This window comes from Carassius gibelio, chromosome B24, assembly GCF_023724105.1.
Source record: "Carassius gibelio isolate Cgi1373 ecotype wild population from Czech Republic chromosome B24, carGib1.2-hapl.c, whole genome shotgun sequence".
NCBI classification, from domain to species: domain Eukaryota; kingdom Metazoa; phylum Chordata; class Actinopteri; order Cypriniformes; family Cyprinidae; genus Carassius; species Carassius gibelio.
In genome coordinates, this window is record NC_068419.1 from 3,872,393 (window position 1) to 3,885,311 (window position 12,919).

At 39.5% G+C, this 12,919-nt stretch overlaps 1 protein-coding gene across 11 annotated transcripts in view; it reads right to left on the reverse strand.

Moving 5' to 3' along the window:
- The window catches only part of LOC128013242 (obscurin-like), a 60,054-nt gene that overhangs the window by 28,289 nt on the left and 18,846 nt on the right, over window positions 1-12,919 (reverse strand). For 10 of the 11 annotated variants that reach the window (XM_052596071.1, XM_052596072.1, XM_052596075.1 and 7 more), the window contains exons 17-36: window positions 11,143-11,409; window positions 10,748-11,017; window positions 8,601-8,867; window positions 8,194-8,460; window positions 7,784-7,896; window positions 7,538-7,691; window positions 7,277-7,438; window positions 6,968-7,072; window positions 6,575-6,841; window positions 5,863-6,132; window positions 5,400-5,666; window positions 4,943-5,209; window positions 4,593-4,859; window positions 4,184-4,453; window positions 3,827-4,096; window positions 3,445-3,711; window positions 2,169-2,435; window positions 1,724-1,990; window positions 1,112-1,372; window positions 571-837 (exon numbers count right to left, since the gene is read on the reverse strand). In XM_052596071.1, the coding sequence (XP_052452031.1) occupies window positions 571-837; window positions 1,112-1,372; window positions 1,724-1,990; window positions 2,169-2,435; window positions 3,445-3,711; window positions 3,827-4,096; window positions 4,184-4,453; window positions 4,593-4,859; window positions 4,943-5,209; window positions 5,400-5,666; window positions 5,863-6,132; window positions 6,575-6,841; window positions 6,968-7,072; window positions 7,277-7,438; window positions 7,538-7,691; window positions 7,784-7,896; window positions 8,194-8,460; window positions 8,601-8,867; window positions 10,748-11,017; window positions 11,143-11,409 (4,812 nt within the window). The remainder of the gene's footprint in view (window positions 1-570; window positions 838-1,111; window positions 1,373-1,723; window positions 1,991-2,168; window positions 2,436-3,444; window positions 3,712-3,826; window positions 4,097-4,183; window positions 4,454-4,592; window positions 4,860-4,942; window positions 5,210-5,399; window positions 5,667-5,862; window positions 6,133-6,574; window positions 6,842-6,967; window positions 7,073-7,276; window positions 7,439-7,537; window positions 7,692-7,783; window positions 7,897-8,193; window positions 8,461-8,600; window positions 8,868-10,747; window positions 11,018-11,142; window positions 11,410-12,919) is intronic. The other variant, XM_052596074.1, reaches the window with a different exon arrangement.

Consider the following 12,919-nt stretch of genomic DNA (forward strand, 5'->3'; position numbering starts at 1 on the left):
AAGCTTGGAACACATGCAAGTTCTGTATCAAGTAGTGTAATATGTGTTGAGTTACTCTGCTGAGAATTGAGGCTCAAGTCAGACTAGTAAAATCTAAAACCCATATCGGTTCCAAATATGAACCATACTAAACTGAAGAGGTTATTAGCTGGAATAAACAAATAGACAGTGATGAAGAAGTCTAAAGCAATACCAAAACAGATGTCTTTCAGACTATGACATTACAGCACAGCAGGCAGAGCCACAGCAGGATACAACAAATTATCTAAAAGTGATATTTATGCATATACAGAATTAGTCAGTTCCCCATCAAAAAGTTCTTCAGTTATGGTTTTTAGCTTGGGAATGCAAGAGCGTAATTTTGTGCTACACACTTGAAACGAACAATTACATATTGTTTATTACTGTAGGATATCTTTGGAAACTTAACATAAAAAATGCAACCAACACCAAACAAAGCAATATTATTACTTTGAAAATGGTTGTTTTTCAGAATAGCGCAGCTAGGGGAATGAGGGAGGGAATTAATGGTTAGAAAAAAATTCCAGTAAGTATAAGAATGATTCATACCCTTGATCTTCACATGGGCTGTTGTTGCCTTGTCTCCACATACACATGTGTAGTCTCCTTCATCTTCAGGTTTGAAATCTGTGATCTTCAGCTCCACCTTTGAGGCAATTTGCCTGATGTCATACTTTCCTCCAGACTGAATAACACGGCTTCCTTTTTTCCACTGCACAGGGACACCAGGTTTGGAAAGCTCGCAGGACAGAGTAGAACTTCCTCCTTCATCACACTCCAGGTTTTGCAGCTCATGTGTGAAGACCACTGGTAGTGCTGAGGAACCATGAAAAGATGTTGGAAATATGTTACACAAATGTCTCAGGACAACATCAGAGAACTGGACTGAACAGAGATCTTTCCAGTCTTTTTGTCTAGTTTTCAAGCTTTGAAGTCATTAAGGACATCAATCAAGCAATTTATTTTTTCAAAAACAAAACCATAAGAGAAAAAACCCTGATCAATAACATCAGGTCACAAATTAGAGACTGTTGTACAATATGTAATACGATACATTTAATCACAATTCAACAAAAGATGTCATTCCTACCATTGACGGTAATGGTAGATGAGGTTTTGCTAAACCCACAATCACAACTATAAACTCCAGCATCTTCAGGTTTGACATCGGGGATCTTCAGTTCAAAAACAGAACCAACTTGCTTTATGTGGTATTTCTCTCCAGAGTGGATCACTTGTGTTCCTTTCCTCCAAACCACAGGAACTCCTGGCTTGGAAAGCTCACACTGAAGAGTAACACTGTCCGCCTCTTGACACTCCTGGTTTTGTAGTTCTCTTTTGAAGATCAATGCTAAGAAGCAATTGATGTTTCAACATGTTGTTAGTATATAATGCACTTTGCACAAAATGTAAATGCACACCATGATAAAACATTCAAAAACCTACCAAAGAAAGCAAGAGACGTTATAAGACAGAACACTGACAGAAAATCACAAAAACAGTGAACATCTTACAAGACAAGATTAGCAGATATTTGTATTAGTGAAGTTAATCTACTTAAAACCAAATAATGCTATAATATCTATGTTAAGTTCTCTTCAAGCGACTAACCAGTAAAGGTAAAAATATACAAAGTCTTTGTACTGACAAAAGAGTGAACATGAGAAAAGAAGACATTTAACAGACCGAATTAATTTCATACCCTTGATTTTAATGTTTGCTGTAGTCTTTTTGTCCCCACACACACATGTGTATTGTCCAGCATCTTCAAGTGTGAGGTCAGTGATCTTCAACTCAACAGTAGCCCCATCTTGCATGATGAGGTATTTTTCCCCAGATTGCAGGACCTGCGTTCCTTTCTTCCAAACAACAGGAACTCCACGCTTTGAGAGTTCACAGTGAAGAGTAACACTGTCTCCTTCATCACAATCTTGGCTTTCTAGCTCATGTTTGAAGACCACTGGTAATGCTGAAGAGCAATTATGTGATGACATAAATTAAAGGTTAGTACAGTTTCTTGATTACACATGCATTGGCATTTTAGTGTATCACTTGACCTTAGTGCTAAAATAAACTGAATTAAAGTAAGCAAAAAAAGCAAAAATCAATAAATGGATGCATTTATATTAATAAGCTTTTATCCATACCACTGACAACAACATTAGCTGTTGTGTTTTCATTTCCACAATCACAGGAATATTCTCCACTGTCCTCAGGCACCAAGTCTGAAATCTGTAGCTCGCACATGGTGTCCCTCTGCATTATCTGATATCTTCCCCCATTTTTCAGACTTTCAGTTCCCTTCTTCCATTGCACTTGGCTTCCGGGTTTTGAGAGCTCACAGGAAAGTAAGACTTTCCCACCTTCAGTAACTTGCTGGTTCTTCATCTGACCCTTAAACCTAGCAGGTACCACTGGAGAATGAACAAGTATCATATAATTAAAATTCTTCTTCATAGTTTTACCATCCAAAAGACAGGATGGAAGATCTCTGGGATGAGATGATGAAGGTACGACATGGAAGCTAGGATAAGCCAACGTTTGTGTTATTTTGCGACATAATGTGATTAGGTTTGTAATGTATAATATCTTTACATCATTATTGATCATCAAAATTTTCTGTATCCATGAACAACAACAAAAAAAAAAACAGCTCCAACACATCCATTTCACCAGGACTACATGAATAGATATATTACACATAGTTCAGACAAGACTGAATCTCAAAAACCAAGACAAACACAAAAGTGCAAGTGCCATTTCTAAAATTTAAAAACTTGACAGACTGCTGAAAGGCATCAACTGAAATTACACAACAGCTTCTTTATAAAAACGAATTGATCTTTCCAGCAAAACCTAAATTATATTTCAGATAACTACTGTTAGACAAGAAAGCTAATGGTACAGGCTCTGGTTCCATCATGTCAGTTGTTTAACTAAGAACAAGTAAATAACTCCAGCATGTATGGAAATAGAAGACTATTTAACCATGTTTTCACCAAACTGACTTGCTAGAAATCTAAATGACAAGTACAATAAAAGTGCAATATAAAAGCACCAGTTCTCTGAGCTGAGGTGATCATCTGCTGACACAGAAATGCATGAGACTATCACTGAAATGCCTGGCAGTAACATTGCCACAAAGGAACCCAAAAGTAAAATGTCAAATGCAGAAATACAACACATATGTTGAATCAATAAAAAAATTGTACTCACCAGAAATACTTTCAAAGAACACAGGAACAGTAAAAATACTGTACATAAAAGCTTTAAGCATAAAAAACACTATTTAAGAATATATTCTAAGATTCTCCAGCTTCAAGTAATTATTTTCTATCTAACGTTAATGCATTGCTATAAACACCCAGTAAGAGAGATTTCTGTGTTAAGCAGATTGCTTTTTGGTGAAAGCCAGGTTCTTACCTTTCACTGTCAGTTTCGCTGAACTCTTCGTAGAGCCAATGTCACAGGTGTATACCTCGCTGTCACTCTTCTCTAGATCCTTCACTTTAAGGATGAGGACAGTTCCCTTTTGCATAAGCTCATACCTTCCTCCAGCCCTGATCTCCTTTGTTCCTTTCAGCCAGGTGACTTTAGAGGCAGGTTGGGCTGTCTCACATTCAAAGGAGACAACACTCTTCTCTTCAGCAGTGGCATCCTTTAGCTCATGAATGAATTTGTTGGCCAGTTCTACAGAAGGGATGAAATACTAAAGTAAATATACCTCCTGTTTATATGATTTCCCTTTTTGTATATTTAAAGGAAGGATGACAGAATCTAAAATCATAAATTGTAAAATCCTTGCCTTTGATCTCCAGCTTAGCCTTGGAGGTTGGACCACCGGTGACCTCACAGCTGTATTCTCCAGAGTCTTTTTCAGTGACGTTGCGGATTGTCAGCTTTACGAGCATCTGCTCCTGACTGATTTCGTATTTCTGGCTTTTTCTAATAGACTTGCCATCCTTTGACCACTTCACTTCCAGTCCAGATTGAGAAAGCTCACAGGAGAATGTGGCATTTTCACCAATTTTGGCACTGACACCTTGAAGCTCTTTTGATATGGTAGGAGCTTCACCTGGCTCCCAAAAATAAGAAACACCTTGATTAAGCAAAACCGTATTTGTGTAAACCTATAAGTCAGTTCATTGTATGCCCTGCTTACCCTCAACAGTAAGTGTTGCCTTTGAGCTCAAATCCTTAAGAGTGAAGACCACCTCACCAGAATCAGAAGCTGAGACAGCTTTGATTGTTAAGGTATACTTGCGCCCTTTGCTGCTTATCTGGAAACGCCCTCCATCAGTGACAGGTTGGCCTTTTACGCTCCAGGTGCACTTCTCTGAACTTTCTCGGGACAAGATACACTCGAATGTGCAGTTTTCACCTGCTTTGGCCTCTACCGATTTAACACGCTTGGTGATCCCAATGTGGATATCTGGGGTCAACAGCAAAGACATTATTAAAAAAAAAAAAACTTTATCTTTTTTCATAAAAACATACAGGATAAAACTACACCAAAATGACACTACAGTGTCACTGTAGCACAACAGTACTACATAAGTTCACTGTCATACCTCGAACAGTGACCTTGGACTTGGAGAGGTCTGTGCCAAGATCGCAGCTGTACTCCCCGGCGTCAGCTTGTGTGACATCATGGATAGTAAGTCCCAAGGTCTTACCATCATGGAGGAGTTCATACTTTTCCCCTGTTGACAGGACTGTTCCATCTTTGCGCCACACAGGGGCCACTCTGGGCTTTGAGGCTTCACACTTAAGGGTAACTGTACCCTTCTCCTCTGCAACTACATCATCCAGCAACTTCAAGAAGATGGCTTTCTTCTCTGGAAGTCAATAAATAAAAAACTGCATTATGCCAAAACCTGGTCAAAAAAGTATTTATTTAGACATCATGATAGAAGCCCACCTTTTACTTTTAGGCAGACTGTTTCTTTCACATCCCTGATGCTGAATGAGACCTTCCCACCATCCTCAGGTGCTAGGTTCTTGAGGGTGAGCGTGTGGGTCTTATCCACATGGGTGATGGCATTGACCTCATTGTTGAAGAGCAGCTTGTCATTGAGAGTCCACTGGACCTCTTCATCAGCATAGTTAACCTCACAGGTGAACACCACATCACCATCTTCATCAACCTCCACGTCTGTCAGATGTTTGGTGATCTGGATTTTACGCACTATGTTTGTCAGAAAAATAAACATCAAAAAGCATGATCAAAGTGGCATTTATTTTACCAACAGCACCTATGAGTGTTTGGAGTAGTCAAAGCAAAGCTCTAACAAGCAACCACAACCCTGAAGGGTTGAATGTATTAAGGGAATGCAATTTGAAACAGCATGCTTCAAATGCCTTGTTTGTGACATTACCTTCTACTTTGAGAACAGCTTTGGTCTCACAGACCCCAACCTGACAGCGATACTCTCCAGAGTCCTCTGCACTCAAAGCTTGTATGATCAGCTGCACACTGGCGTCCTTTTGCTTCATGCTGTATTTGCTGGAAGCTTCCAAAGCAGTTTGACCCTTAAACCACCGTACTTCTTTTGGTGTGGCAGAGAACTTGCAACATAGTGTGGTGGAAGTCTTCTCCTTGGCGGACACATCTTTAAGAGGCTCCAGGACTTCAATGGGACGCTCTGTGGAGTGATATGAACAGTCATTTTGAAAACAAACAGAAAAGTGCACAAAACTACAACAACCAACATTGCATTTCATCTGTAGTTGAAATTTTATCGTGCATCATCAAAAACTATTCAATTAGAATTATTAGATACAGATTAGATTTCTTTTGGAGTGGCTTTTTGCAAATCTCGGTTAAACCAAGTGTCTAACCTTTCACTTTGAGCTCAGCTGTTGATTTGCTCTTTCCGGCAGTGAACTGTACTGGGCCTGACATGGAGGGCTTGGTTTTCTTAAAAGTGAGTCGGTGCATGGTTCCCTCTTTTTCCATCTCTATATCTGCACACTCCTTCAGCTGTTCTCCATTCAGCATCCATTTCACTGGCTTGACAGTCTCCACGCTGACTTCCACCTCAAAGCGGGCAGCAAACGGCTCGGTCACTTCCACAGAACTCAGATGCCGTGCTACGCTGATAGCCTGCTCTGAAGGTTGTGATGAGACAGTGTCAAAAATTGGCTATATCAAAAATGTTTATGTAGTACAATTCTCTAAAACACTTAAGAAAACACATAATAACGAAACTGCATGGAAATAAAACAAAATGAATGTAAAGTAAATTCACACAGCGGTACTTTAAACTGAAAGCAAGCATACATTTGTCCATTTGGAAGGGGAAATTAATGAGATAAGATTTTTAAACATGGTATACAAAGCTCATTCTTGTCTATTGCAGATCAATCAAAAACTGTTCTACAAACCGTTTTCGAATAACTAAAAACATGCAGTCATGTTTTCTACACCCTTTTTACAGTCAATTCTGAAACGTGTTTTAGTTTTTAATGTATGGTTGTGCTTTATAAATTCTGCTGTGATTCTGCTAAAATTGTATTTAATTCTTTAAATCACAATTGAAATGGTTTTTACCTTCTACTAGTAGCTGACATGAAGTCTTATCATCAATGGCGTCACACACATATGTATCCTCATCATCAGAGTCCACGTCGATGATGGTGAGCTTCCTGTAGATGTCCTCACTGGTGATCTCGTGCTTCTTGCTGGGTTTGATCTCGGACTTGTTCTTGTACCATGTGACTTTAGCGTTGGCCCGTGAAACTTGACATTCTAAGTATGCGCGGTGTTTGTACATGGCGATTTTGTCTCTCAGTTTCTTCACAAATCTGACAGGCAGTTCTGTAATGATTACAAGGGAGCTTAGGGGATCTACAGATTAGTAAGACAATCTTAGAAAAGCTACAGGTCATTAGTCTTAACACTAAATGCAAAATGCATGCAGATATGACAGACATGACAACGAACCTTTAACCTTCAGTTTGGCGACTGAAGAGGCCTTCTCAGCTGTGAACCTGATTTCACCTGCATCCTCAGCCTTTACAGATTTGAAGAGTAGAACGTATGTTCTTCCTAACACAAAGAACTTTAAATAAGTTTAAGAACCATTAATCTGTCCCTCTTGGAGCTGCTTTTTGTGAACAGCGAATATAAAAGCAACTGATTGTATTGTAATTTAAACTATGTACTGCCATACTGGGCTGCATGTTCCTCAATCTACAAGCACACCTAAGCTCTCAAGAAGAAAGCAATCAAAGTCAATTTTGTTCGACTCACCCTCCTGTCTTATCTTTATGTTGTCTCCTGCTTTAAGTTTGGCATCTCCTTTGTGCCACTGAGCCTCGACCTCATCGTGAGAGACCTCACAATCAAATGTTGCACTCTCCTTCTCTGTCACCTCCACGTCCTGCAGTGGCTTGACTATTTTAATATCTCTGGCTGCAAGAATTCAATTACAAACATTTTTTCAAGTGACACTACAAAATGCTTGAGTTCAGCAGTGATTAAATGTCACACTCAGAAGTCGTTCATCTTTACCGTGAACAGTGAACTTTGCCGTGGTATTGTCATCTGTTGTTCTACATATATACTGGCCCTGGTCTTCATATGCACACTTATGGATGATCAGAGTGCGCTTGTTGGCCTGGGAATGGATGCCAAATTTCTTTCCTGGCTTCAATTCCTCATCATCCTGATGGGGAATTAATGACACAGTTCCATCAACATTTTTAAGTTTTTCTTTCCACAATTTATTTTTAACAATTCTAAATCAAATACCAATACCTTAAACCACTTGACATCAGCATTTGCTCTTGACACCTCACATTCAAAGGTGACTTTCTCCTTTTCAGGAGAACTGATATCCCGTAGAGGTTTGAGGATCTTTGCAGCAGGTTCTGCACAAACAATTAGGGTTATAATTGTTATATATGGATTTTGACATTGGTGGTATGTTATGGATATCCTCATTAGTTTAGACAAACCTTATTAAACTTGCAATAAGTGTAAATGGGATATATTGTGGACATTTATTTAGTTTGTCTGGTTGAATAAACTTAAACATGTTTGTTATACAGCTTTAAACTGAAAGTGTCCAGTACTTGAAAACAAACTTTTTATGATCTTATGCTAAACAGCTAACTGAATCTTGCTATTCAGGCTTAAACTTAAAGACCCGCAATATACACACTGACCTGTAACAATTAGTTTGCCAGAAGTATAGACATCCTCAGCTTGGAAAGTAATAGTTCCACCATCACTTATCTTCAGTTGGGACATAGTCAAGCAGTGCTTGTTACCCTGTGCTGTAATGATGATATTTGGTCCTGCCTTTAGTTTCTTTGCATCTTTGCTCCAGGAACCTTCTACATCAGCCTTGCTGAGCTCCACCTCCATAGTGATGCTCTCTTTTTCTTGCACTTTCATATCTTTTAGGCCTTTTACTATTTGAATCTTTTTAACTAAATGGTAGAAAAAGAAACATTGGAAATCCACAGATGAAATACTTTTATTTGATAAATTCCTGTGTTTTTTAAATCATAAAATATTATGATCGAAAGAGTAACGCTGTAAAAGAGTAACATAATGAAGGAATCCATACTCTCTACTGTCAGTTTGGCCTGGGTCTTGTCATCTAGGGTTTCACATGAGTAATATCCTCTGTCAGCATACGCCACACTCTTGAGGACCAGAGCCTGCCTGGCGCCATCCACAGACATCTCTATATTGTCTCCTTGCTGTAGTATCACACCATTCTTCATCCACTTCACATCTTTTGAGGGTTTACTCAGCTCCACTTCCAAACGAACTGTGTCCTGCTCAGTAACAGTCATATCTGCAAGCTTCTTCTTGAAGGTGACAAGAAGTTCTGCAAAATACAGATCAATTTGTATTGAGAAACAGGTAGTCTGTGTACTTCCTGACGATATATTGCATTACGATTACAGTTTTTTTCAATCGCTAACAAGTGCTTAACCATACTTCAGATACTTTTTCTAAACTCTTAACACAGACTAACACCTACAAAACACAATTGGCCAAATGGATAATTTTCTTCTCAAAAACACATTTTGTTAAATATATACTAAATCTTCATTTCAAAATAGAACACATCTTTCTCTGCACACACCAACTTTACCAAAACACTGGAAATCTGACTCAAAATTAAATTATTCTGTCAAAGAATAACACTTGTTTTCACCTCACAAGTTACATGCAGTCAATCAAAGTACACCAGGTTTCAGAATACTGGCTATTGTTGACATTACAAAAACTGCATAGACTTTTCAGTCTCAGTTTTACAGATATTTGCATGCAGAACATGCAATTCACTGATTTACACTAAATTTCTTGGTTAAGAACTGTATGTCCAAATGTACAGTAATGTTCACATTCAAAAGCATTCCAGTAAAAAGCTATTTTTTTCCCTTTACTGTTTACTGCAGGAGGTACAGTAGAAACACGGTATGATAGAACAGAAAAGGTTTGACAGTATTGCTTACAGTGAATAAAATATCCATGAAACACATAAGAGCATTCTGAACAAAAAACAACAACAGCAAAAAGCACAGATAAAAAGGGGGGGGGGGGGGGGTTAAAATAAAAACAATCTTTCACTGCTCCTCTCACTGCTCCTCTCACTGCATCTCTCACTGATCCTGCTCCTCTCACTGCATCTCTCACTGCTCCTGCTCCTCTCACTGCATCTCTCACTGCTCCTCTCACTGCATCTCTCACTGCTCCTCTCACTGCATCTCTCACTGCTCCTCTCACTGCATCTCTCATTGCTCCTGCTCCTCTCACTGTATCTCTCACTGCTCCTCTCACTGCATCTCTCACTACTCCTCTCACTGCATCTCTCACTGCTCCTCTCACTGCATCTCTCACTGATCCTGCTCCTCTCACTGCATCTCTCACTGCTCCTGCTCCTCTCACTGCATCTCTCACTGCTCCTCTCACTGCATCTCTCACTGCTCCTCTCACTGCATCTCTCACTGCTCCTCTCACTGCATCTCTCATTGCTCCTGCTCCTCTCACTGTATCTCTCACTGCTCCTCTCACTGCATCTCTCACTGCTCCTCTCACTGCATCTCTCACTGATCCTGCTCCTCTCACTGCATCTCTCACTGCTCCTGCTCCTCTCACTGCATCTCTCATTGCTCCTGCTTCTCTCACTGGGCCACTTGCTCTTACTCTTCCTCGTCCATACATTACAGTGTTTGTCTTTTTCTGTTTCTGTTTCCAAAAAAATCACTCTTCAAAGTCCTCCTTTTATTGTATAAGTGTCAATGTAATAGAAAAAAATAACCCCTGACATTGAGTCTAAGCCAGATTGGAATCAGCTGTGGTTTGCCCAATTTACACAACATAATTCAGCTAAGATATATTGTTTTTGAACTGATATCATCGCAGAAGCAGAGGTTTTTATACTGTATCTAAGGTTTGGAACATTGTTTTTGCTATTGTGGGATGTTGTGTGTTAACATTTGTAAATACTACAAAAACGATCCATAATTTTGTTGGGAGGTATAGCTTGTCTGTTCAGAAAGCATTTGTAAGCATTGTGGAAATGTGTTCAATGACTCCATATTGTGTGAAAACGACATGAAATGTGTGAATGGTATGGCCACAATAGACAGATGCTGTGTCAATTGTGTTTAGAGTTTTGAAAATGTGACAACTGCTTGGAAAAATGCTTGTTAGCGACTGAAAAAAACTGTAAGAATAGTATCTGTCACTTATCCTTACGTTGTACTTGGAGTGTGGCTTTGCACATTTTCCCCTCGGCATCGATACTGATCTCTCCTGCATCCTCCTGAGTGACAGCTGTGATGATGAGGGAATGGCTGCTTCCCCCATGAGCGATCTTAAATTTGGGACTAGCTGTAATAGGAATGTCATTACGCAGCCATCTGACACTTACATCGGCTGGTGTGATGGAGCATTTAAAGATGGCATCTTTGCCTTCATTTGCAACAACATTGTTCAGCTTGGTAGTGAACCTCACCAGACGTGGGGCTGTGGGAAATCAGATTAAAAAGCTGAGAGAAATGATAATGATGGACATCTATCACTTAAAACAAGCTTAATAAGTTGTGTTGGTTCATTTTGATGAGAATCAATTAGAAATTAATTGTTCGTACCTTTAGTAGTGACTTTGGTGGAGGTCTTGTCATCTTTGCATTCACAGCTGTACTCTCCTTCGTCCTCCTGAGCCACAGCGGACACAGTCAAGATGCAATTGGCGCCATCGGTGCGGATACTGAATCTACCACCTGATTTGATTTCTTTGCCATTATGCTTCCAGAGCACACTACTTGTGGCTTTGTTGAGACTGCAGGAAAGTGTAACTGTGCTTTCCAGTACTGCAGACACAGGCTCCAATGGCACCACAAACTTTAAAGGTGCATCTGCAGGGCACAGATGAGGGAAAAATGAAATTTTGTCTGCGATCAGTTAGAATTATTATTTCAATAAGTGCAATTATATCCAACACAAAATTCCAGATGTATGAGTATTAAAGGGTTAGTTCAAAGAAAAATGAAAATTATGTCAATAATGACTCACCCTCATGTCGTTCCAAACCCGTAAGACCTCCGTTTATCTTGGGAACACAGTTTGAGATATTTTAGATTTAGTCCGAGAGATTTCTGTCCCTCCATTGAAAACATATGTACGGTATACTGTCAATGTCCAGAAAGGTAATAAAAACATCTTCAAAGTATTCCATGTGACATCAGAGGGTCAGTTAGAATTTTTTTGAAGCATCTAAAATACATTTTCATCCAAAAATAGCAAAAACTACAACTTTATTCAGCATTGTCTTCTCTTCCGGGTCTGTTGTGAGCATGTTCAAAACACTGCAGTTTAGTGATATCCGGTTCGCGAATGAATCACTTGATGTAACCAGATCTTCTTGAACCAGTTCACCAAATTGAACTGAATCTTTTGAAATGGTTTGTGTCTCCAATAAGCATTAATCCACAAATGACTTAAGCTGCTAACTTTTTTATTGTGGCTGACACTCCCTCTGAGTTAAAACAAACCAATATCCCGGAGTAATTCATTTACTCAAACAGTACACTTACTGAACTGCTGTGAAGAGAGAACTGAAGATGAACACCGAGCCGAGCCAGATAAAGAACGAAAGATTGACTAGTTCTCGAGTCAAGAAACCGTTTCTGTCAGACGCGTCCGATTCGAGAACAGAGGAGCTGATGATACTGCGCATGTGTGATTCAGTGTGAAGCAGACTGACACACAGCTTGTCTGAACCGAACTGATTCTTTTGGTGATTGATTCTGAACTTATTCTGTGTTAATGTTATGAGCGCGGGTAAACCGAAGACTTGAATCAAGGGCAATCATCACCAATGACGTCATTACGTAGAGCGCAAAAGAACCAGTGAGCCATTTTCTTCAACCATTTTATTGAATCGAACTGTCCGAAAGAACCGGTTTGCGGAAAAGAACCAAACTTCCCATCACTACTGGTGATCCGAAAACCGATGCAACCAGTTCTTGAATTGAGAATGAGTACATCTTTCGTTTGTTATCTGGCTCGGCTCGGTGTTCATCTTCAGTTCTCTCTTCACAGCAGTTCAGTAAGTGTACTGTTTGAGTAAATGAATTACTCAGGGATATTGGTTTGTTTTAACTCAGAGGGAGTGTCAGCCACAATAAAAAAGTTAGCAGCTTAAGTCATTTGTGGATTAATGCTTATTGGAGACACAAACCATTTCAAAAGATTCAGTTCGATTTGGTGAACTGGTTCAAGAAGATCCGGTTACATCGAATGATTCGTTCGTGAACCGGATATCACAACACTGCAGTGAACGCGCTCACAACAGACACGGAAGAGAAGACTATGCTGAATAAAGTCGTAGTTTTTGCTATTTTTGGACCAAAATGTATTTTAGAT